Here is a 26791-nt window from a genome sequence, read left to right as displayed (position 1 = left end):
TTGAAACCTGACAATATGCTTATTTCTAATGAAGGTCATATCAAACTAACAGATTTTGGGCTTTCTAGAGTTACTTTAAATAGAGGTAAGAAAGATAGCAGGTAAGTACCTTTTTTTAAATCTTAATTGTTTACATGGATCCAGAGGTAGTACAGTAGGTAAAGCATTTGTCTTGTACACTGCCGGTCTGGGTTTGATCCCTGGCATCCTATATTGTTTCTCAAGCACTGCTTAGAGTGATTCCTGAGTACAGTCAGAAATAACCCTGAGCTTTGCCAGGTATGGACCCAAACCAAACAAAATAATTTTTTTTAATTTGTTTTGAGGGGACTGAAGTGATAGAACAGTGGATAGGCTGTTTACATTGCATGAGGCCAATCCCATTTGATCCTTGACACCACATATGGTCTTCTGAGCACTGCCAGGAGTGATTCCTGAGCTCAAAGTATGGTGGAAACCCTGAGCACCACTGGGTGTGTGTCAAAAACTAAAAAAAGAGAGAAAAAGAGAGTTTCCTTTATGATAGAATAGTGTAGAATGCCCATGCTTTTACAATGTTTTATAATTTGTTATAATTTGTTGAAGATAATTGTGAATCTACCTTGACGTTTTTCATTTTTTCCTTGATCAGAAGAATGACTATTTATTTTTAAATATATTTAAATAAAATGTATCACATATGCAGTTGATCATTTGTTTCCAATAAGTGAAGGCAAAGTTATTGAAACATTAGAAAAAAAATAAAAAGGGAGATAAGAAAGCTAATAAAAATAAAATAAAGTACAGTAGCAAGCACATTTGTGAAAATTATTATATCTCCAATGAAGTCACTAATACAGTGGCAAAAGGTTTAGTAAGCTCTTGTTGTTAGCTGTCCATTCTGTTAAATCAGGGTGTTCCTTTAGGGATGACATCAAACAAATGAAGTTATCTAGAAATTCCAGTAGGCATGGCTTCAGCAGGGTGGGGGCTTGGCCTACCAAAAGAATGACTATTTAGTATAATAAAAGTACAGGATGCTTTCCTGTTAAAAATAATATAGAAATGGTGCAAGGGAGAGGTTCAATTCCTGTCCCCACTTGTCCTTCTGATTATCTCCAAATGAAGACATGTGGGCCCTCAGCATTATCGAGAACAGCCCCAAGCATAACCAGGGCAGCCCTAGTGGAAGTGCAAAGGGACGAGTACATACTCAGGTCCTAGAACTGAACTTCCCACTAACTTGGCTAGGCAAAACCAGAGTTGTGCTTGGCCCTCTGAGCAATGCTTATGAGGCCCATCCAGAAGCAATTAATAGGACAATAATGTAGCTCAGTGGTAGAATGTATGCTTATGCAGGGATCCTGGGTTTGTCACTGGTAGCACCCATAGAAAAAAATAAAAACAAGAGGCTGAGGGATAGTACAGTGGTTAGGGAGCCTATTTGCCTTGTACATAGCTATCTAGGGTTCAGTCTTTCACTGCATAGGGCCCTTCAGGCCATGCCAGGAGTGATTTTTAAGTACAGAACCAGAAATATGTCCTGAGCACTGCTGGGTGTGCCTCCAAGTTAAAAAAGCATAGAGTATCCTACTTCTCTACTATTTTGTAAGTAAAGAAATACTGTAGTATTATGTGGATTTTTGAGGGTTTTCTATTTTTTTTTTTTTTTTTTTTGGTTTTTGGGTCACACCCATTTGACGCTCAGGGGTTACTCCTGGCTATGCGCTCAGAAATCGCCCCTGGCTTGCGGGACCATATGGGACACCGGGGAATCGAACTTCGGTCCGTCCTACGCTAGCGCTTGCAAGGCAGACACCTTACCTCTAGCGCCACCTTCCCGGCCCAGGTTTTCTATTTTTTGGCCATACCCAGCAGTGCTTCAGGAGTTATTTCTGGGGATACTACATGCAAGGCAGCTCTCTACATGCTGTACTCATTTTGCAGCCCCTGATTTCTGTCTCAACTTATAAACTCATTTGTTAGTTAACTTGGACACTTATATTTTCTTTTCTAAAACATTCTATTACTGGGGCCTGGAGAGATAGCACAGTGGCATTTGCCTTGCAAGCAGCCGATCCAGGACCTAAGGTGGTTGGTTTGAATCCCGGTGTCCCATATGGTCCCCCGTGCCTGCCAGGAGCTATTTCTGAGCAGACAGCCAAGAGTAACCCCTGAGCACCGCTGGGTGTGGCCCAAAAACCAAAGGAAAAAAAAAACAAAAAACAAAAAAAAACCATTCTATTACTAATTTGAGTTTGTTTCTTTTTTTCTGTTTTGTTTTTGTTTTGGGGCCATACCTGGTGGCGCTCAGGAGTTACTCCTAGCTCTCTGCTCAGATAGCTTCTGGCAGGCACGGGGGACCATATGGGATGTCAGGATTCGAACCACCATTGGCCCTGGGTCAGCTGCTTGCAAAGCAAATACCCTACCGCTGTGCTATCTCTCCGGTCCAATTCCATAATTTGAGTTGATGTTTCTTAATCCCTATCATAGTTTTTCTTATATCTCCTTTTCTGAAATTTAACCTATCAAATACTATGTTGTTGCCTATGAGATAGCACTGGTTTAGTGAATAAACTCCATATAAACTAAGACTTTATTTTATTATAAATATTTTCTGCTTGATAGCAGAACTGTTCTATGAAACATTTGTGACTCCAATTTATTTTTTAGTTGTATGTGTTTATTCTGTGGCATCATGACTTCCTTGTATATTTGTCATGCAAAAGCTAATCTTGTAGCTACTGCTAATACTGTGGCTTGAGGGACAAAGTTTAGACAGATCATTGTTTAGTCAATTACAGTTGAGATTTTAAGAATTCCATCTGCTTTTCTTTCTATATGTAGATATTAATATGATGGATATTCTTACAACACCATCAATGGCTAAACCTAGACAGGATTACTCAAGAACCCCAGGACAAATATTATCTCTAATCAGCTCTCTGGTAAGTACTTAAAGAATATTCAACATGTTCTTTCATAATTATCCTTGAACTTTTTTAATTCATTTATTTTTAAATGATAATAAATGAAAAGATCAAGTATGTTGGGGTACTTGAAAATTTTTTTTAGTATTTTGTAAAGGTAAATCTTAGCATTTATTTTTCTCTTTAATAGTTCACACCAATGACCCAAAGCAATAAAGACTCTGCAAATACACTTGCAACTCATATATCTGAAACATCACCACTTTCTCAAGGAATAAATTGTCCTATGTCTATAGATGAAAAGGTCATTACCCCTTCTGCTGGGAAACTACTACAATCAGGTGAGTATTATTAAAACGGAATTAGTATAATTAGATTAGTATAATTAGACTAGTATATCTTTTTAGGAACAGACTTTTCATGTTTTTTCTTTTTAAAACATTTTTGGTTTAGGGACCACATCCAACAGCACCCAGGGTTTATGCCTGGCTCTGTGTTCAGAAGACCATGAGTAATGCTGTGAATTGAACTGGAGATGGCCAAGTGCCAAGCCAGCATTTAGCCCCTGTACTATCTTTCTAGTTTTTTTTTTGTTGTTGTTAATGTCAGTAATTTTTATTTATTTATTTAGGTTTTGGGCCACATCCAGCGGCTCTCAGGGGTTATTCCTGGTTCTGCATTCAAAAATCGCTCCTGGCAGACTTGGGGGACCATCTGGGATGCCAGAGATCAAACTCAGGTCCATTCTAGGTCAGCTACATGCAAGGCAAACACCCCACCGCTGTGCCATTGCTCTGGCCCCAATATCAGTAATTTTTATATGCAGATATTTGAACATGCTGTGGCATTCTTAAGTTTCAATAAGCAAATATTTTTTCTGACAAGGAATATAGTTATTGGCATATAGCTATTTAAATATTCAGAATAAAATGTGTAGCAAATGGGGCCAGATTAATGGCACAGTGGTAGGGTGTTTGCGTTGCACATGGCCAACAGCGGACACTGTGGCACTCAAGAGTTATTCCTGGCTCTGCACTCAGAAATTACTCCTAACAGGCTTGGGGGGCCATATGAAATGCCAGGGATTGAACCCAGGTCAGCCGTGTGCAAAACAGACATCCTACTCAGTGTGCTATCTATTGCTCTATTCCCAGTGGTTCAATCCCTAGCACAGCAAGTGATCACTCGAGCCTCATCAGAAATGATCTCTGAGCCAGGAGTAAACCAGCACAGCCTTATATGGCCCCTACACAAATGCAAATAAACAAAAACAACAGGGGCCAGTAGTAAAGCATTTTCCTTGCACACAGCCAACACAGGATGGACCCCAATTCAAATCTCAGTATCCCATATGGTCCCCCGAGCCTGCCAGGAGTGACTTCTGAGTGCAGAGCCACAAGTAATTCCTGAGCGCCACTGAGTGTGACCCAAAAAAGAAAACTAAACAAAACAAAAAACCAATAACAAAAAAACTCACATACAAAGAAAGAGTTGCTTTGTTTATTCTTACTTTTCAACTTTCAGAACTGTATCCCAGAATACCTAAAGCTATGTTTGTGGAATGGATAATACTTGTGTAGAAATATTACTGATAATACAATAACTAACATTTCACCTAATAATCTGTAAAGATCCAGGTTGAGTAAAAAGGTTAAAAATAAGTATATATCCATGAATATTTTCTGTGCTCTACAGATTTTGAAGCAGTCGCCTCCAATCCGGGAATACCTATGCAGTGCCTAACCTCTAATCTACTCCAGTCTAGGAAAAGGCTGGCCACGTCAAGTGCCAGTAGCCAGTCCCACACCTTTTTATCTAGTGTGGAATCAGAATGCCACAGCAGTCCCAAATGGGAAAAGGATTGCCAGGTTAGAGAGAAATTTATCTTAATCGAAAGCAATTCATTGCATATGTGAAATTGATGGTAAAAACAACTTAAGATTTTATATAAATTCTATAAATAAATGAAATTATTACATGCATTATAGTCAAGGCATTAATTATCAAGTATTCTTATTTTCTGTGCATTTTGTCAATTTTTTTGAAGTATTTTATTGTCCACATATAAAGTTTTTGCTTGATACTTAATAATAACTCTATATTTTAAGTTGGGAAGGAGGAGTAAGAGCTGTAGTACAGTGAGTAAGGTACTTGCCTTGTATGTGGCTGACTCAGGTTCAGTCCTCGCACTCTAAATAGTCCTCCAACCACTACCAGGAATCATTCATGAATGTAACTCAAGTAATCCTGAGCATCACCAGGTGTGCAGAAACAAAATAAAACAGTGCTCAGGAACTACTCACCACTCTTTGCTTTATTGGGCCATATAGTGTTAGTAATTGAATCAAAGCCTCTCATACTAAGCATGTACTCCAACCCCTAATTTTTGTAGTAAATCGATAGTGATGAACATCTCACTTCTGGTGATAAACTTTTTTCCTTTATTTAACTCTTTATTATAATAGAAACATTTACTTGCTGAGGGTTTTTTTGGGGAGGAATAGGAAGGTTGTCGGGGACCACATCCATAGTGCATATGGCTTACTCCTGCTCTGAGTTTAGAGTTTACTCCTAGAAGTGCTCTGGGGACCATTTTCCATGCCAGGGAATGAGCTAGGGTTGAATGCATGCAAGGCAATCCCTTTACCACCTGTGCTATATCTTCAGCCCTTGTTGAATTTTTTTGTTTGTTTGTTTTGGTTTTTGGGCCATACCTGGTGGTGCTCAGGAGTTATTCCTGGCTATGCGCTCAGAAATCACTCCTGGCTTGAGGCAAGTTTTCTGCCTTGGATTGGTCCTTCTGGTCCTTAATATTATTGTCTTTGGATATTAATACCATACTTCTTTTGAAGTCCACAAAATTAGTGCAATCATTCTATGTCCCTCTTCCTCTCTCTCATTTCATTAGCATAATACTCTCCATATTCATCCATATATAAGCAGATTTCATGAGTTCATTTATCCTAACAGCTAGGTAATATTCTGTTTTTCTTTATCCACTTGTTGAATTTATTTTTTCTTCTTTGGTCCCTCTCTGTGGTTTGGGGGCTCCCCAGGGATATCCCTAGTAGTATTCAGGAGGTCATATAGTGCTGAGGGTTGAACTCGGTTCTATGAATCTCCAGTCCTTTGAGTTATCTGTCCAGTCCTTTAATCTCTTTAATGTCTTATTTTAAAGCTTTTACTACATCCAATATTATTTTCTGTCAGTTTCTCATTTAGTGGAATGGTAACTTTCCTGTATCAGAGAGATAGTAGATAGTAGAGTGGATAGGAATCTTGCCCTGAACATGGCCAACCCAGATTCAGTCCCACCACTACATATTCCCTGATCACTGCCATGAATGATTGCTGAGCATAGCTGGGTGTGGCTCCAAAACCAAAAAAAGAAAAGAGTTAACAAGGGGCCAGAGAGATAGCACAGCGATGGGGCATTTGCTTTGCATGCAGCCGATCCAGGACAGATGGTGGTTTGAATCCCAACATCCCACATGGTCTCCCATACCTGCCAGGAGTTATTTCTGATCACAGAGCCAGGAGTAACCCCTGAGCACCACCAGGTGTGACCAAAAAAAAAAAAAGTTAACAGGATTACATTAACTTTTTCTCCCTTGCAATGCCAGGAATCAAATGCCACTAATGGCTCATATATGCAAGCCATGTGCTCTTCCACTGAGTATTCTACCCAGTTAGGTAGATACCTAGCTAGGTAAGTAAGCCTACATACTGAATATGTAGAGCTAAGTAGATACCCAGAATCTACCCATTTACCAACAATAGATCTAAATATACATTTTTAATATATAAGTATATATTATTATTGCTTTTGTTATTTGTTGTTGTTTTGGGACCATACCCAGCAGTGTTCCTGGCTCTGCACTCAGGAATTTCTTGTGGGTGCAGGGACCATGTAGCATGATGGAAATCAAACCTAGGTTGGCTACATACAAAGCAAGCACCTTGCCTGCTGTACTATCTCTCCAGGTTCTAGATCAATATTTTTGACTGGTTGTTTTTAATTTTTCATTTCTTTTACCTTTGTTATTACTATATTTAATACACTGTCAAAATAAAAAGTATAATAGAATAACTCACTTGAGTTTTAAACCAGTGTCATACTCAAAATATTATGTGTAGGGCCTGCCGAGACAGTACAGGGATTAAGGCATTTGTATGAACCCAACCCTGATTTGATCTCTGTATTTGCATAATGTTCTTCCAGGGTGACCCCTGTGCCAGACACAAAAGGAACCCTTGAATACGATCAGGAGTGGTCAAAAACACAAAAATCAAAAAATTATATATGTAAATGTTTACTTTATATTGTATTTTTTTTTCCTTCCTCCTGACTGAGAAACTGAATCTAGGGTCTCAGGTATACAAGGCAGGTGCTTTGCTATTGAGCTACATTCCTGGCCCTGTTTGCTTTGCCTTTTAAAAAAAATCCTTTTAATTTATTTCACCCTCCCCTTTCTTCCCTCTTATAGTGGTCTGGTCACAGGGAATCACTCACTTTTCATTAAGGTTCTCATTCATATGTGACTGAATTATGCTAGAGATCTCATACCTGTTGTGGTGACAAGAATTCCAAGGTCACCTCAGTGTCATACTCTATGTGAGATAGTACAAGGACTCAACTTGAGGCCACACACATGCAAGGCAGGAACTAATCCATCTGGAACTTTCATGTTGTTCTCTCCCTCCATTCCTTCCTAGAATAGGGCCAATCATCCATGTGGTGCTGAGTGGTCTCAGCACTCTATTTTGTTTTTGTTTTTTTGTTTTTTGGGTCACACCGGCGGTGCTCAGGGATTACTCCTGGCTGTCTGCTCAGAAATAGCTCCTGGCAGGCATGGGGGACCATATGGGACACCGGGATTCGAACCAACCACCTTTGGTCCTGGATTGGCTGCTTGCAAGGCAAACGCCTCTGTGCTATCTCTCCGGGCCCGGTCTCAGCACTCTAAATGAGACTCTGCCCTGTTGTGTTGGCATGGTTATTTATACTCAGGCCCATTGGTGCTATGGCCCACCAGAACCAAGTAAGCATTGTTCAGGGGAAATGCTGTAGACAGAATTAAACTTAGGGCCTTGTAAATGCTGGGTATATGCTCTACCTTTGGAGCTATCTCCCCATTCCTTGTATTACTATTCAAATATTCTTATGATTGTCCTTTTGTTCCATTGAAGAGTGGAATAGGAGATATATATGTTTGTGGATCATTTATAGTTTCTTTTTTTTTTTTTTTTATGTTTTGGTTCTTGGGTCACACCCGGCAGTGCGCAAGGGTTACTCCTGGCTCTACACTCAGAAATCACTCCTGGCAGGCTTGTGGGATTATATAGGATGCCAGGATTCGAACCACTGTCTTCTGCATGCAAGGCAAACACCCTACCTCCATGCTATCTCTCCAATCCCCCCCTTATTTTTTTCCAAATCAGTAAACTGAGGAGGTTTAAAACAAGGAATTTCAGATTGAGAGAAGTATGTCAATTTGTTCCTAGCATATTTTATGTGCAAGAGGCCCAAGTTTCAATCCCTACACCACTTGGTTTCAAAGCGGGCCTAAAGTAAACCATCTTCTAAATATCATCAGGTTTGGTCTTAGTACAAAAAATGTTAAAGAATTTCAGTCCTCTGCTTCAGTACACTGAGTTTTGCCTCTTCTTAGGAAAATGCTGATGCACTGGGCTCTGAGATGTTGAGTTGGAATACCGATGAGAAACTTTCAGGTACCAACGAGACCCAAAGTTTGAATGAAAAGCATCTCAAGTTAGCCCTTTCTCCCATTGACACCAGCAGTGCTGTTCCTGCCACTGGAAGCTTGAGTATGAACCTTCCTAAAAGCAACTTCTCTGGGGAAGTTTCTTGGGAAGCAAAACTGCATATGAGTAGCATGACCACTGACACTAGACAGTTCGGTCTCTGTCAGGCAAATCAGGGAGCTGTAGATTTTGTTAACGTGACTGAAGAACACCTTGGAAAAAGAAGTCTTAAAAGAAACATTGAGTTAGTTGACACCAGCCCTTGTCAGGAAATCATACAGAATAAAAAGTACTGCACAGACGTGAAACATGGAAATCAGATAAGAGATTGTTATACAAATCAAAACACAGGCTTAACCATTGAAATCCAGAATTTTCAGCTGTCAGCACACAAAAGTCAGCAGAGTGACTCTGAAGATAAGGAAAACATGATCAGAGCTTTTACTGATAAACAACAAACACCAGAGAAATCACCGATCCCCATGATAGCTAAAAATCTTATGTGTGAACTGGATGAAGATTGTCACAAGAATAACAAGGACTATTTCAATTCAAGTTTTCTGTTTTCTGATGATGACAGAGCTTCTAAAACCGTCTATATTAACTCTGACTCATCAATTGCTGAAGTTTCTGTCATGGAAAGTTCATTAGAAAAGCAATCTATAGACGCAGATAAAAGCTTCAGAGAATCCTCTTTTGAAGAATCCCATATGGAAGATCTTACTGTATCACTCAGCTGCCAAGAAAATACCTTGCCAAAAGGGGATGAGAATCTTGCTGACCAAGAGGACAGTAATCAAAATACATTAGCAGCTCCTACAGATGTGTTGAAAACAACCTCTAAAAGAAATGCTGTTGCTTTTCGAACTTATAACAGTCACATATCTGCATCCAATAACTCAGAACCATCCAAGATGAGCATGAATTCTTTTGATGCAATGGATATTTCATTTGCTTATAGTGGCTCATGTCCCATGGCTGTAACCCCAACTCAAAAAAGAAGATCTCGTATTCCATATCAGGTATGTTACAAGCAGCTAATGCATTCACAGTCTTTTGTTATTGTAGTAGTAATAATAATAAAATAATAAATGATTAACGTTTACCATGCTTGCCTCTCAGCTAGGCTATGTGATATTAATTTGTTGGGACTCTATGGAAGTTGAAGTTTTGGGTTTTTTTGGGTTTTGTTAGGGTTTTTTTGTGCCACACCTGGTGACGATCAAGGGTTACTCCTAGCTATACACTCAGAAATCACTCCTGACTTGGGAGACCATATGGGACTCCAGGGATCGAACCCAGGTCCATCCAGGGTCAGCTGAATTCAAGGCAAATGCCCTACCACTGTTCTATCACTCTGGCCCCATGAAGTTGGAAGTTTTAATACAGAAAGGAAAAGCTGGTGATGTTTAGTTTTAGCTCCACAGCCTCATTTGTTTTGCTTGATATCAGAGGTTCCCAAACTTACTTGGTATGCTCCTCCTTCTCAGAAACAAAATTACTCATGACGCCTCTTAAAGTGTATTGTCTTTTTAGGGTTGGCAGTGTTAAGAGGAGTCAGGGTTTACTCCTGGTTCTGTGCACAGGGATTGCTCCTGATGGTGCTTGGGAACCATATGTAAAGCCTGAAAGTTGAACTAAGGTCAGCATGTGCAAGGCTAGCTCCTTTATATATATATATGTATATATATATATATATATATATATATATATATATACACAGGGCCCGGAGAGATAGCACAGTGGCGTTTGCCTTGCAAGTAGCCGATCCAGGACCAAAGGTGGTTGGTTCAAATCCCGGTGTCCCATATGGTCCCCCCATGCCTGCCAGGAGCTATTTCTGAGCTAACAGCCAGGAGTAACCCCTGAGCACCGCCGGGTGTGACCCAAAAACAAAAACAAAAACAAAAACAAAAATATATATAAACCCTGAATGTCTATATATATATACCCTGAATTTCAAGATACCAGATTTGGGTTTCTTTTTATTTGGGGGCGGGGGGGCTGGGGGCACAACGGCATTACTCTGGCTCTGTGCTCAGAAATTGCTCCTAGCTTGAGTGACCATATAGGATGCTGAGAATCAAACTGGGTCTGTCCTGGATCAGCCACGTGCAAGACAAACACCCTACTGCTAACTCTGGCCTCTGGGTTGCTTTTTTGTTTGTTTCTTTGTTGTTTGTTTAGTGTTTGGGCCACACCCGGTGACGCTCAGAGGTTACTCTTGGCTATGCTCTCAGAAATCACTCCTGGTTTGGGGGACCATATGAGATACCAGGGATCGAAGCTAAGTCAGTTCTAGGTCAGCCGCACTACTGCTCCGGCCCCTGGGCTTCATTTTTTATTGTGGAACTACATCTGGCAGTTTTTGGTGGACAAACCAAAGGTGTTGGTAGGTGGAGTGTTTGCATGAAGTGCCAGAGGAAAACCCGAGGCCTTCTTCTGCCCACTCACCTGATTTTGCCTACTTCTTGGCTTCATTCAGTCAATATTTTAGCCACAGCTTTCCTTTGATGACTGTTCTTAAGTTTATTTTAGTTTAAGCTCTATATAAAATTGTTGTTTCTTTTATTATTATTATGTTAATTGCATATACAGATTATATGAATATGATTGGTGTTTCTAAGTTACTGAGCTCATAAGGCATAAGAGCAGATGGGTCCATGTTCAAAATGATTGAGAGGAGTTGGAGAGATAGTGCAGCAGGTAGGGTGTTTGTCTTGCACAAGGCTGACCTGGGTTTGACCCAACACCCCACATGGTCCTCTTATCTAGAAGTAAACTTTGAGCACTGCTAAGGAGACCCAAAAGCAAAAGAAAAAAAAATACAACTGAGAATTTGAGGATATCTTTTATGGGTTAACAGCATCATTTTTGTTGTGATTTCTGTGCCCACCCATAGAAAGAACTAAGATATTATTATCTCTTATGATTTGATCCCCAGAGCTACATCATCCTTAAAGCAATGACAGGCTATGCACCACTAGGGAGGGCCCCACAAAACAAAGTGAAATACCTGTCTCTTGAAATTCTTTTTGAATTAGCAGACCCCCAACCAAGTGAAGTCAGGAACTCCATACCGAACTCCAAAGAGTGTGAGACGAGGGGTAGCACCCGTGGATGATGGGCGAATTCTCGGAACCCCAGACTATCTTGCTCCTGAGCTCCTGCTGGGTAGAGCCCACGGTAAGGCATGCATCTTTTTTTGTTTTGTTATAGTTTGATTTGGTTTGGGGTTACATCTGACAGTGCTCAGGGCTTACTCGACTGCATTGAGGAATTACTCCTGGCAGCCTCGGGGGACCATATAGGATGCCAGGGATCAAACCCGGGCCTCAGGCTAACTGTGTTCAAGGCAAACACCCTACCCACTGTGCTATCACTTCAGCCCATTGTAGTGTGTCTCTTGAGTTTTTGGCTGCTCTGGCCCCTCTCGAGTTTTTGAAGTGTGGCTGTCATGTTTTCTTTGTAGCTGAGGCTGTTTTTCCATTTCTCTAGTATTGGTATTACCTGCAGGAAAGGTAAATGAACCTGTGTGCTTCTCATTTTTTCACAGCTCTTACATTTGCTGCTGGAAAAGTGGACCTATAGTTCTGTGTTCTTTGCATTCTTGTTAGTCCAGTGATTCAAAGGAAGGCCACCTGCCACTCCCTTTGTTACCATTTTACCCTGCTATCTTTAGCTCTATTCTAGTTTGGCTTCTGGAGTACATACAGAGTTGAGCTTCTGCTTTGTTCAATCTGCAGTTGCCTTCCCTGGTTAGCCCTTAGCTTATAAGAAGAGCCAATGAAGGGGGCCAGAGCAATAGCACAGCGGTAGGTTATTTGCATTGCACATGGCTGGCCCAGGTTCTATCCTTGGCATCCCATATGGTCCTCCAAGCCTACCAGGAGTGATTTCTGAGCTCAGAGCCAATAGTAAGACTGAGCACCACTGGGTGTGGCCCAAAAACAGAAAGATCCAGGCTCTCTTGTAAGGGGGGGGGGGGTTTAAACAAGGTTCAATCCCCAGCATCCTGTATGGTCCCCTGAGCACCACCAGGAGTTTTCCCTAAGTGCAAAGCCAGAATTAACCACTGAACATTAATTGTCTTGTTTCTCTTTTTTTTTTCTTACTTGTCTTTGTATATCTCATATCTTGAGAGAATACCTGGTATCTGGGTCAGTGAATTATGTGAGAATGAACTCATAATTTTAATACAATGTAGCTAAATATTTTTCTTAAGTGCAGGATTTCTTTTTTTTTTCTTTTTTTGTTTTTTTTGGGGGCCATACCCAGTGGTCCTCAGGGGTCACTCCTGGCTGTCTGCTCAGAAATAGCTCCTAGCAGGCACAGGGACCATATGGGACGCCGGGATTCAAACAAACCACCTTAGGTTCTGGGTTGGCTGCTTGCAAGGCAAATGCCGCTGTGCTGTCTCTCCGGCCCCAAGTGCAGGATTTCTTAACTCTGGTAAGTGTGCTTCTTGGTAAAATACAGTGGCAAAGCGCATTACATAGAGTGGTCAAAGTATAACTAGATCACAATACATAAGAATGTGTTTTCCTGGGCCGCAGAGATAGCAAGTACCTCAGGTAACCTTGCATGTGGCTGACTCAGATTCAGTCCCTGGCATCCCAGGGCCCTCCAGTGATTCCTGAGTAACCCCTGAGCACTGCCAATTGTGCCCCACACCCCAGAAAAATTCTTTCCCAGTGACTGGAAAGATAATACAGTGGATACAATGTTTGTCTTGTATAAAACTGACTTGGGTTGAATACCCAGCACCCCATCTGGCCCGCAACCCCCATGAGGAGTGACCCCTGAGCACCACACCCACACCCCCTTCCAAGAAAACAGAATTTGTTTCCTTTCAGCTCACTTGTAATTCAAAATGAAACTGGCACTGTCTTCTGAGCAAGAAGATAGCCATAGGGGCCAATGAAATTACACAGAGGTAAGGCATTTGCCTAGCACGTGGCCGACCCAGGACAGACAGTGGTTCGAATCCCGGTAACTCCTGAGTGCCACTGGGTGTGACCCCCCCAAAAAAAAAAAAGATATCCAAATAAAGAGCTTATTTTCTTTTCTTTTTTTTAATTTTTTTATTTTTAATTATGAGAACAAAGATGCAAAGAAAAAGGACAAGGTAAAGTTACAGTGAAAGGACAATCACCCATAACATAATTCTCAGAAGAAGTCCCCTTGCTGATATCTTAACTTTGAACTTTCAGCCAAAGAACATTAAGATAAATAAAACAGAATCCATGTACAATTACTTTGTCCCTCAAGTCCCCAGATTGTAACACATTATAATATTTCTTAACAGCACACAAGGCAATCTAAAGCCATAAAACTTACGTAACTCCTTAAACATTAGAGGCATAGTATTTTTTACATTTCCATGTACATGCATATTAGCTTAAGTTAACCTCAAATTTTAAGTGGTTTTTTTCTTAAGGATTAGAGTCAAAGGAGCACAGTAAAAATGGTGTTAGAGTGGCAATTGTTGTTTGCATAGGCCCACCAAAATATGAGGGGCATGGAAAGGAATAACCTTGGCCTAAATACAAAGAGACCCTACCCCTGAAGTTTCCTGGCATAAGACCAACTCTAGGCTCCAGGCAAGCTAGATCGTCCAATCCAAGACATTGTCTGTAGTGCCAACACACTTTTCACACAGTCTCTGTTGTTGGTATCATGTTTCTGTATTAAAGATCCTGGAATCTGCATATCCTACATTGAAGTCAGGATGTGGAGTGTCCTCTCGTTTCACCTCACCATTAAAGGGCAATGCAGGGAGCCCTGTTCTGTAAGCAGGTCATTGTTGTTAAGTCTTCTCGGTGTTAAGGGAAGTCTCTTTTGAACAGGTTGATGTCTGAAGAGTCTTCCATGATAAAGGATTGCTTCCAGGTGATGTTATAGACAAACCTGGATGTTTCGTGGATGGCTTCCCTGGTTCAGGGGTGAAAGGAAAATGCCCTTTCTTCTGAGGCCTGTGCCAGGTTGTTATGTCAATGTTCAGGGTGTAAGGTCCCTTTGCACTACAAGATTTGTGTGTTCCAATCTCTATTAGATAGGATCTTATTTGTATGTATAGTATTTTCCCGTTTTAATGTGCCTATGCAAAAAAGGAGCAATGCCATGTGGCGTTATTGGCACATATGGGGACCATAAGAACAAGTCCAACAATCCCCATGACATGGTTCAATCATAAGCATTAAACTGGGGGACTGAAAGAGCTTATTTTCTATGAAAACATTGACCTATGTCTTCTTTTTATATTTCTAAAAATATAGCCTTTGTTATTGAACCCAAGGGAATAAAGTTGATTTAAAAAATTAACAACTACAGGGCCAGAGCTGTGGCATAAGTGATAGAGTGTGCCTTGCCCGCGCTAGCTATACCCTAGCACAGACTGCGGTTCAATTCCCCAGCATCCCATGTGGTCCCCCAAGCCAGGAGTGATTTCTGAGCACATAGCCAGGAGTAACCCCTGAGCATCACCATATGTGGCCCCAAAAACCAAAATAAATAAATAAATAAAAATAAATTAATAACTACAAAGGAGCTTAAATGACAAAAATGAACATTTAGATAGAAATATAGTAGTATTTACAATTCACCTATTAGACTTTAACATATCCATGGAGGCGTCAAATTATTTTTACATGAATGTATTTTGGCTGAGCTGGGAATAAGGTCCTAATTTCTAACCTAAGTACCGTTATTTATTAAAATCTATAGGTTTGTTTCCCCCCCACCCCGGTTTTTCTTACATTTCTGTTGGTGATGTTATTTATGATAACATGATTTAAAGTTCTGCAAACTATATGTGTTTGTATGTTTTTATAGCCATTACTAAAGGAATAGATGCCTGAAGACTATTTGCTTCCAGTGTTTCTTAGGGAAGATGGGATTGTGTAGTTTGCAGATAAAAAGTCACTCTAAATATATGCAGTTTTTCTAATGGCAAATACTTCCTTAATGTTCTCCTTCTTTCAGTGTGAAATAGTAGCAGTTGTTTTTGCACAATATGAACAAAAGTTCATATAAAGACCGTCAGTGGGCCCGGAGAGATAACACAGCGGCGTTTGCCTTACAAGCAGCTGATTCAGGACCAAAGGTGGTTGGTTCGAATCCCGGTGTCCCATATGGTCCCCGGTGCCTGCCAGGAGCTATTTCTGAGCAGACAGCCGGGAGTAACCCCTGAGCACCGCCGGGTGTGGCCCAGAAACCAAAAATAAAAAGAGTGTCAGCAATAAGAATTTACATTTTAGGTCTATATTGTATGGCTGACGTGATAGTACAGTTGGTAGAGCATTTGCCTTGCATATGACCAACACAAGTTCAATTCCCAGTACCCCATATGGTTCTTAGGGCTTGCCAGGTCCCTGAGAGCCAAGTCAGGAAAGCCAAAGCCCTGTGAACTGCTGGGTGTGGTGGCCTAAGAACCACAAAAAATGTATATTGAAGTTATTTTTGAACTGATATAAATCTTTGCTTAGAAAACAGTTTATTGGGGCCGGCGAGGTGGCGCTAGAGGTAAGGTGTCTGCCTGGCAAGCGCTAGCCAAGGAAGGACCACGGTTCGATCTCCCAGTGTCCCATATTGTCCCCCCAAGCCAGGGGCAATTTCTGAGCGCTTAGCCAGGAGTAACCCCTGAGCATCAAATGGGTATGGCCCAAAAAAACAAAAACCAAAAAAAAAAAAAAAAAACCACTTTATTTTGGAGCCAGAAAGATAGCATGGAGGTAAAGGCGTTTGCTTTGTATGCAGAAGGACAGTGGTTTGAATCCCGGCATCCCATATGGTCCCCTGAGCCTGCCAAGAGCGATTTCTGAGAGTAGAGACAGGAGTAACCCCTGAGCGCTGCCGGATGTGACAAAACACACACACACACACACACACACACACACACACACACACCACACTTTATTCATAGAATTAAACAAAACTGGGACCAGACACACACACACACACACACACATACACACACACACATACACACACACACACACACACACACACACCACTTTATTCATAGAATTAAACAAAACTGGGACCAGAGAGATGGCAAAGAGGTAGGAGTTTACCTTGCTTGCAGCTGATCCAAGACAAACTGGTTGTAATCCCGACATCCCATATGGTCCGCCGTGCCTGCTAGGAGCGGTTTCTGAGCACCGCTGGGTGTGATCCAAAAATCAAAAAAAAAAAAAGCTGGGGCCGGGTGGTGGCGCTGGAGGTAAGGTGCCTGCCTTGCCTGCGCTAGCCTAGGACGGACCGCGGTTCGATCCCCGGCATCCCATATGGTCCCCCAAGAAGCCAGGAGCAACTTCTGAGCGCATAGCCAGGAGTAACCCCTGAGCGTCACAGGGTGTGGCCCAAAAACCAAAAAAAAAAAAAAAAAAAAAAAAAAAAAAAAAAAAAAAAGCTTTTTTTTTTTTGGTTTTTGGGCCACACCCGTTTGACGCTCAGGGGTTACTCCTGGCTATGTGCTCAGAAATCGCCCCTGGCTTGGGGGGACCATATGGGACGCTGGTGGATGGAACCGAGGTCCGTTCCTTGGTAGCGCTTACAAAGCAGACACCTTATCTCTAGCGCCACCTTCCCGGCCCCAAAAAAAATAGTTTTTAAACAAACCTATAAACTATATTTTAGGCTCACTTTTAAAATAATCATTTACTTTTATCCTAGCTGATATATTATTTTGTAAACTTTATTTCATCTGGTTATACATGACTATGTACTAAATAATTTTATTTTTATTTATTGATTTTTGTTTTGGAGCTACACACAGCTGGGCTTACTCCTGACTGCCCAGCCAATTTATTTTATTATTTTATTTTTGCCCTACCGACTTTAATTGATTGTTTCTGGCTTATCTTTTGTAATTCAGTTTATATGTTTACATTTTTGGGGGGCCACACCCGGCGGTGCTCAGGGGCTACTCCTGGCTGTCTGCTCAGAAATAGCTCCTGGCAGGCACGGGGGACCATATGAGACACTGGGATTCGAACCAACCACCTTTGGTCCTGGATCGGCTGCCTCCAAGGCAAACACCGCTGTGCTATCTCTCCGGGCCCTTATGTTTACATTTTTTTATTTTTTATTTTATTTTATTTATTTTTTTTTTTTTGGTTTTTGGTTTTTGGGCCACACCCAGTGACGCTCAGGGGTTACTCCTGGCTACGCGCTGAGAAGTCACTCCTGGCTTGGGGGACCATATGGGACGCCAGGGGTCGAACCGCAGTCCGTCCTAGGCTAGCGCTGGCAAGGCAGACACCTTACCTCTAGTGCCACTGCGTCGGCCCCTATGTTTACATTTTAATGCCACTTTTCTACACAATAGAATTTATTTCAAATTTTGAAAATAAAATAGTTGTGGAGCCAGAGAAATAATACAGTAGGTAGCATATTTTCCCTTCCACGGCACTAACCTGAATTTGATGCCTGGCATCAACAGAGTTAACCTATAGTTGCCATCAACATATAGATGCCAGGCAAACATCTACAGTCCCCTGAGCCTGCCAGAAATGATCCCTGAACTCAGAGCCAGTAAGTCAGCCCCAAGCACTGTCTGGTATGACCCAAACCCCCCAAATCAAAATAAAATAATGGGTTTTCTTTGGGGGGTTGGGTTTTTATTTTGGCTTGGTTTTTTGGGTCACACTTAGTGGCAGCGACACCCAGGAGCTATTCCAGGCTCTGGGCATAGAAATCACTGGGAGGACCATATGGAATACCAGGATTTGAACCACCTTCTTTCCTGGTCGGCTGCATGCAACGCAAATGCCCTACCACTGTGCTATCTTTCCAGCCCCTAAAATAATGGTTTTAATCATCAGAGGGATATAGTTTAAGGGCTTGATCACGTGCCTGGCATCTACTGAGTCTCTGGTTTGATCCTGGCCCAAATGGCCTCCTGGGGATGGCACTGGTACTGGCATCACTGAGGACAACTCCAGATAAAAACATCTTTGTGTATGAATGATACTTACAACAGAGATGTTATTAGAAATCAATTTTATTTATTAAGACATCTAATTCCTCACTATAGTTTAAGGGTTTTTTGTTTTGTTTTGTTTTTGTTTGTTTTTGAGTCACACCTAGCAGTGCTCAGGGGTTACTCCTGGCTCTACACTCAGAAATAATTCCTGGCACTCTCGGGGGACCATATGGGATGCTGGGATTCGAACCATGGTCCTTCTGCTTGCAAGGCAGACACCTTACCTCTAGCGCCACCTTCCCGGCCCCTAATTTGTTTTTTTGTTTTTGATTTTGGGGCCATCCCTGGTGGCACCTAGGGATTACTCTTGGTGGCTCTACACTCAAGAATTATTCCTGACAAGCTCTGGGTACCATATGGGATGCCAGAAATTGAACCTGAGCCTACCAAATGCCAAGCAAGCCTACTGCTGTTCTGTTGCTCTGCACCATGAATATTTTTATTAAACTTAACTAATTAATGTTAACTTATTTTTGTTCATTGATAATGTAAATTTTTTTTGAAAAACAAAAGAAATATTTGACCACCTCGCCAAATGAAGATAATTTGAGTTTTTATGAAGCCAGAAGAAAACTTTGATTGCCTTGATTATAATAATATCGGTATATTTGTATTTAACTGGCAAATATTTGCAGACTAAGCTCACAAGTCAAGTCCCCCTTTCTTAACTTCTAGGTTCTGCAGTAGACTGGTGGGCACTTGGAGTTTGCTTGTTTGAGTTTTTAACAGGAATTCCACCTTTCAATGATGAAACACCACAGCATGTATTCCAGAACATTCTGAAAAGAGGTAATTTTTCTGTTAACATAAATTAATTTCTCTCAGTGTATTGTTATTTTGAGCAATAATTAACAAGTGGATTTGTATTCGTAGATATCCCTTGGCCAGACGGCGAAGAAAAGTTATCTGAGAATGCTCAGAATGCAATAGAAATACTCTTAACCATTGATGATACAATGCGAGCTGGGATGAAAGGTAGAGTTTTTGTCTTAATAAAGCCCTGATTTATTTCAGTGAAGAACATTAATAGTGATAACAAATTTTAGTACAAATTATTTGAACTACACTCACTACTCTTTGTGGTAACCTTCATATTATAGGTTGGTCATTCCAGTCCTCGTTTCTATTGTGTCTGGGTATTATATTTATTTATTTATTTATTTATTTATTTATTTATTTATTTTTGGTTTGGGGGCCACACCCAGTGACACTCAGGAGTTACTCCTGGCTATTCGCTCAGAAATTGCACCTGGCTAAGGTTGGAGAGATAGCATGGAGATAGGGCATTTGCCTTGCATACTGAAGGACAGTGGTTTGAATCCTGGCATCCCACATGGTCCCCCAAGCCTGCCAGGGGCGATTTCTGAGCGTAGTGCCAGGAGTAACACTTGAGCACTGCCAAGTGTGACCCAAAAACAAAAAAAAAAAAAAGAAAGAAAAGAAATCGCGCCTGGCTTGAGGACCTTATGGGATGCCGGGGATCGAACCGCAGTCCATGCTGGGTCAGCCACATGCAAGGCAAATGCCCTATCACTGCGCCACTGCTCCAGCCCCTTTGTCTGGGTATTACTACCATACTGTGTTTTATTTTTCTTAAATCCCACAGATGAGTGTGACTATTCTGTGTGTATCTCTCTCCCTCTGACTTATTTCACTCAGTAAAATAGTTTTCATGGGCCCGGAGAGATAGCACAGCGGCGTTTGCCTTGCAAGCAGCCGATCCAGGACCAAAGGTGGTTGGTTCGAATCCCGGTGTCCCATATGGTCCGTCCGTCCGTCCGTCCGTCGTCGTCGTCCCCACCCCCACCCCCCCCACCCCCCCGTGCCTGCCAGGAGTTATTTCTGAGCAGACAGCCAGGAGTAACCCGTGAGCAACGCTGGGTGTGGCCCAAAAACCAAAAAAAAAAAAATAGTTTTCATGTCCATCCACGTATAGAAAAATTTTATGACTTCATCTTTCTGACAGCTGCATAGTAGTCCATTATGTATATATACCATAGTTTCTTTAGCCATTCATCTGTTGTCAGGTATCTGGGTTGTTTCCAGATTCTGGCTATTGAAAATAGTACTGCATTGAACATAAGTGTGCAGAGGGCATTTTTATATTGTTTTGTGTTCCTAGTGTTTATCCCTAGGAGAAGTATAGCTGGATCATATGGGAGCTCACTTTCCAGTTTTTTCAGGGATCTCCATATTGTTTTCCATAAAGGATGGACTAGACAGCATTCCCACCAGCAGTGGATGAGAGGTTCTTTCTCCCCACATTCCCCCCAGCACTGATTGTTCTTGTTCTTTGTGGTGTATGCCAGTCTCTGTGGCGTGAGATTATACCTCATTGTTGTTTTGATTTGCATCTCCCTGATGATTGATTAGTGATTGGAGCATCTTTTCATGTGCCTTTTGGCCATCTGTATTTCTTCTTTGAGGAAGTGTCTATTCATTTCTTCTTCCCATTTTTTTGATGGGTTAGGTGTTTATTTCTTTTTTTAAACTTGTGTTGCATTGGTGATGGGAAGTGTTCTTCTTGTGACCAAAACCCAACTACAGTCATGTTTGTAATCATGGTGTGTAAATAAAAAAAAAATAGAAAGAAAGAAAAAAAAACTTATTGATTGATTGATTCATTGGTTTTGGGGCCACTCAGGATTTCCTCCTTGCTCTGCGCTCAAAAATCACCCCTAGAAGGTTAGGGCCCCTTGTGAGATGTGGGAATGACTGACTGCTGTGCTATCTCTGACCCCAGGTGTTTATTTCTTAAGTTTTGGTTTTTTTTGTTTTGGTTTTTGGGCCACACCTGGCAGCAGTCAAGTAATGGTTACTCCTGGCTCTACTCTCAGAAATCATCCCAGTAGGCTCGAGGGACCATATGAGATGTGGGGTCCTTTCTGGGCCCTACCGCTGCGCTATCTCTCTGGGTCCCATTTCTTGTTGAGTTTTGTCAGTAACTTGATGGGTATTGAATGAATAGTTTCTCCCATTCCATGGTGGTCTTTGTATCCTAGTCACTGTTTCCTTTGAGATGCAAAAGCTTCTCAGCTTAATGTAGTCCCATTTGTTTTATCTCTGCTTCCACTTGTGTGGACAGTGATGTTTCCTCCTTGATGTCTCAATGTCATGGAGTTTTTTACCTACAGTTTCTTCTATTTACCTTATGGTTCCAGGTCTGATATCCAGGTCTTTAATCCATTGGAGTTCCCTTTGTGCATGGTGTTAGATGAAGATCTAAGGTTACCGTATTTCCCCGCGTATGAGATGACTTTTGAAACAAAAAAAAGTCAACCAAAAATCGGGGGTCGTCTCATACACCAAGTATATCCCGAAAAATGTTTCAATATGCCGCTAAACGAAAATTGTCTGAATATTGCCACAAAACAAATTTTCCAACTCGATCCTGCACCAATCACTGCAAAGCTGCTTGGACCACCTCTCTAACTCAGCCAATCCAAGCAGGCTTTTTATGCATGTAAATTAGACAATGTTCTGGACCCGAATCTACACTGTCAAAAGTCTGCTCAGATTGGCCAGAGTCAGAGAGGAAGTCTATTATAATATAATCTTTGAACCTTTGCTTGTTGTGATTGGCTCACTGTGGTACATGAGCACAGGAACGTTCTGTCTGATACAGCATATATAGGCCTAAACCTATGTTTTAACTGCAAAATTAGGGGGTTGTCTTATACGCTGGAAAATATGGTACTTTTTTTGCTGTGGCTGACCAGTTGTCCCAACACCACTTGCTGAAGAGTGTTTCCTTGTTCCATGTTGCGTTTTTTGCCCCTTTATCAAAGATTAATTGATTGTATGTTTGGGGAACATTCTCTGAATACTCAAATCTATTCCATTGGCCTGAGGGTCTGTCTTTATTCCAATACCAAGCTGTTTTAATGACTATTGCTTTGTAATACAGTATAAAGTTGGGGAAAGTGATACTTCCCGTCATCTTTTTCCTAAGGGTTGCTTTAGCTATTCATGGGTGTTAATTGTTCCAAATGAAATTCAGGAGTGTTTTGATCCACTTCTTTGTAGAATGTCATGGGTATCCTTAGAGGAATTGCATTAAATCTGTACAATGCTTTTGGGAGGTAGTATTGGCATTTTAATTATGTTTATCCTTCCGATCGATCCATGAACAGAGTATGTGTCTCTATTTCCTTATGTCTTTTTTTTTTTTTTTTTTTTGTGAAGCAGTATTTTGTAGTTTTCTTGCCTCATTGCTATCTCAAGAACTTCCAGTACTCTGTTAAATAAGAGTGGTGAGAGGGGATAGCCTTGTCTTGTGCCAGATTCTAGAGGAAAGTCTTTCAGTTTATCTTCATTGAGTATATTTGCCATGGGCTTGTGGTAAGCAGCCTTGACTTTTAGAGAGACAGAAATTATAGAATATTTAGATATTCTAGATAATGCTGATAGCTGCATATAATCATATAATTAAAATAATGTTTTTACAAAACACTGATTTGTATTTGTTAAAATGGAGTTGGTGGGGCCCGGAGAGATAGCACAGCGGCGTTTGCCTTGCAAGCAGCCGATATCCAGGACCTAAGGTGGTTGGTTCGAATCCCGGTGTCCCATATGGTCCCCCCGTGCCTGCCAGGAGCTATTTCTGAGCAGACAGCCAGGAGTAACTCCTGAGCATCGTCGGGTGTGGCCCAAAAACCAAAAAAAAAAAAAATGGAGTTGGTGTGTCTGTTGGTCTGTCTTATCTTAACGTCGATCTTTCAGTTTGTCTTTTAAGATTGATTATGAGTTTGTAAATTTCCTGAGCTGTTGTTTATCCATTAAGCCATGTGTCCTTCCTTCAAACCTGAATGTGAGTCTGACTGGGTGAAGTATTCTAGGCGAATCATTCATTTTGTTGAGTTTTGTCACTATACCACCACTGCCTTTAGGTCTTGGGGTTTTTGGAACAGGTCTCTGTAAATCTTTGACTCTGCTTTTAATGTAACTTCCCTTTTTGATCTTGCTGATTTCAGTATTCTATCCCTATATGTGGAATTCATCATTGTGACAGGATGTGTCATGGGGTGCTTTTCTTTGGATTTCTTTTGTTTGTTTGTTTGTTTTTGTTTTGTTTTGTTTTGTTTTTTTGGTTTTTGGGCCACACCCGGTAATGCTCAGGGGTTACTCCTGGCTATGCGCTCAGAAGTTGCTCCTGGCTTGGGGGACCATATGGGACGCCGGGGGATCGAACCACGGTCCGTCCAAGGCTAGCGCAGGCAAGGCAGGCACCTTACCTTTAGCGCCACTGCCCGGCCCTGTTTCTTTGTTTTTGTTTTTTTATTTTGGGGCCACACCCGGTGACTCTCAGGGATTACTCCTGGCTATGTGCTCAGAAATCGCTCCTGGCTTGGGGGACCATATGGGAACTGAGGTCCGTCCTGGATCAACTGCATGTAATGCAAGAATTGAATACTGGAGGTCACCTAGGACTGGACCAGACTAAATCAGAGATTTACAGCATAATGGAAAGGCAAAGTAAACAAATAGGGCCTAAGAGATAGTCCAAAGGTGAAGGCAATACCCACTTCCTAGACTGGGCAGGCTTCCCTTCCCTGAGTGAATCATAAACAAGTACAGTCTGAGCATGATGCCCCTAGTGGTATGAACTGGGAAGAAAGACAAAGCAGGGTGAGGAATTACAGTGATAGAGACTTTTTCTTAAATGGAGAGGAGTTAAGCAAAAAAGGACTCAGGTAAGAGAACAGGTATTTGAAAAATCAACTCCATTTTCAGAGGTTCTCAAAACATTTTGGAATTAGGGTTCTTCTCCCCCCCCCCCAATACTCACTCAGCTCTTCACTCAAGGGTCTCTCCTGAGGGGATTCATTTAGTAGATGTGATGTAGCGGTGCTAGTCAGTGTAATCAAGGAAGCCAAAGAATGTGCTAGATGCAAAATCAATGCACTGAGATTTCCCTGTAGGACAAGGATCGGGATGGAACTTTGGGGAACAAAAGCAAGGGGAATTTCAGGAGTGCAGAGATGTCAAAAAGCAGATAGGACTAGGAAATGCCTTGTGACACATGGCAGCTCTGTAGTGTGGAAGCTGAGAGAATATGAGGCTTCCATTCAGGCACGGCATTCCATGAGGTGACAAGTCCAGATGAGGCACCTGTGAGATGTAGGATGACATACTCTGTGGGCCATTATGGGGTTCATGTTCAAGAGACAGATATTAACAAACATCTGTGACACTGGCATAGTCAAAGACATAGCTATAAGATACTCTTTTCTTGGGTGTTTATTTTTGGAGGGTGGGGGTAATGCGCAGCGATGCTTTGGAATCACATCTGGTTTTGCTCAGGGCCCTTATGAGATGCCCAACCCAGCTTGGCCAAGTTCAGGGCAAACATCCTACCCATACTTCACTCTCTGGTTTCTCACTTCTTAATTCTTTTGCTTTTGTTTTGTTTTTGTTTTTGGGTCACACCCAGCAGCACTCAGGGGTTACTCCTGGCTCTTCACTCAGAAATCATTCCTGGCAGGCTGGGGGACCATATGGGATTCGGGGATTCCAACCAATGACCTGGGGCCGGAGAGATAGCATGGAGGTAAGCATTTTCCTTTCATGCAGAAGGTCATTGGTTTGAATCCCGGCATCCCATATGGTCCCCCGAGCCTGCCAGGAGCGATTTCTGAGCACAGAGCCAGGAGTAACCCCTGAGTGCTGCGCATGTGACCCAAAAACAAACAAACAAAAAAAACCAATGACCTTCTGCATGAAAGGCAAACGCCTTACCTCCATGCTATCTCTGACCCCCTCACTTCTTAATTCTTTTTTTTGTTTGTTTTGGTTTTTTGGTTTTTTGTTTTGTTTTGTTTTTTGGGGGGTCACACCCGTTTGATGCTCAGGGATTACTCCTGGCTAAGCGCTCAGAAATTGCCCCTGGCTTGGGGGGATCCTATGGGACGCCTGGGAATCGAACCATGGTCCTTCCTTGGCTAGTGCTTGCCAGGCAGACACCTTATTTCTAGTGCCACCTCGCGGCTCCATCACTTCTTAATTCTTATAAAATAGTACTCAAATGGTGATATCATGATATTCCTTTTCGTTGTCTATTTTTCCTAAGAGCTAAGAAGTCACCCCCTCTTCAGTGATGTGGACTGGGAAAATCTGCAACATCAGCCTATGCCTTTCATCCCTCAACCTGATGACGAGACAGACACATCCTATTTTGAAGCCAGGAATAATGCTCAGCACCTGACCGTATCTGGATTCAGTTTATAGAATGGACATTTTCCTCTTAGTCTGACTAAATTTGTATTATGGAGGAAGTTCATGTAACAACATGCTCCTTAATTCTACATTCATTAATGTAAGGGTAAAAAATCCATTTTACCTGGGTCAGTGAGCTTCTTATGTATGTTGCAGCTTCCATGGAATTTAAAGGCAACTAAGGATATAATCAGTAATTTAACTAAATTTCAGAACTATATATGTATAAAGCTCCTATTTATTTGTGACTGCACTTTATGAAATTTAATATTTCCAGAAATATATAATACACTATTACATTAGAAAAAGATTGACTAGCTTGACTTCCTCTCCAATTTCTCACTGACTTTTGTTCACTAAACTGGTATCAAAATAACCAAAAAATGGTGCTAGATACTATAGCAGTTAAGGTGCTTGCTTGCCTTGCACACAGCAGAATCAGGTATGATCCCTGGTCCCCCTGTACCCCATATGGTCCCCCCAGCCTATCAAGAGTGAACCTTTAACATAGAACAAGGAGTAAATCCTGGGCACTAATGGGTTTGCCCCAAAACCATAAAAAGAACAGAAAAAAATACAATTTTATTTTAAGTTGTGCATTATTGTTTATAAAAGCTGTAGTTTCAAGGGCAATTATTTAACTATGAATGTGACCTCTAAATGCAAATGGGAAATCTCTCGCTCATTAGTTTATTCCCTTTGGGAAATGAGGAATAAACAAAAGGACTAAGGTTCTAACTAGCCTCACTATGACAGCAGTTTTGCTGTCTTTGCTAATTCTTGTGTTTTCTTTAAAGGTCCTCATATTTACAAATAAATAGTACCAGAAAGTTAAGTAGTTTTAATAGTCTGTTCAATTTTAGTTTTAAAATATGTGATGTTTTGGAACCAGAGCTTAGAATAATGGTTT

General features: G+C 41.4%; 1 protein-coding gene across 5 annotated transcripts; it reads left to right on the top strand.

Moving 5' to 3' along the window:
- On the top strand, window positions 1-25893 carry MASTL (microtubule associated serine/threonine kinase like). 5 transcript variants are annotated; one of them, XM_049777764.1, is made up of 11 exons: window positions 1-85; window positions 2830-2930; window positions 3058-3063; window positions 3103-3253; window positions 4608-4780; window positions 8585-9700; window positions 11726-11864; window positions 13116-13130; window positions 19342-19455; window positions 19540-19641; window positions 25736-25893. In XM_049777764.1, exons 1-11 carry the CDS (start codon window positions 16-18, stop codon window positions 25891-25893), a joined length of 2145 nt encoding a protein of 714 aa, XP_049633721.1. In that variant the 5' UTR covers window positions 1-15. The 5 variants fall into 5 exon arrangements, with proteins under 5 accessions (XP_049633721.1, XP_049633720.1, XP_049633719.1 ...); XM_049777763.1 differs by having other exon boundaries at window positions 11723-11864; XM_049777762.1 differs by lacking the exon at window positions 13116-13130.
- The last annotated feature ends 898 nt before the right edge of the window (window positions 25894-26791 follow it).

The sequence above is a fragment of the Suncus etruscus genome, chromosome 7 (genome assembly GCF_024139225.1).
Source record: "Suncus etruscus isolate mSunEtr1 chromosome 7, mSunEtr1.pri.cur, whole genome shotgun sequence".
In the NCBI taxonomy this organism is placed as follows: Eukaryota; Metazoa; Chordata; class Mammalia; order Eulipotyphla; family Soricidae; genus Suncus; species Suncus etruscus.
This window is presented reverse-complemented; position numbering and strand designations above follow the sequence as displayed.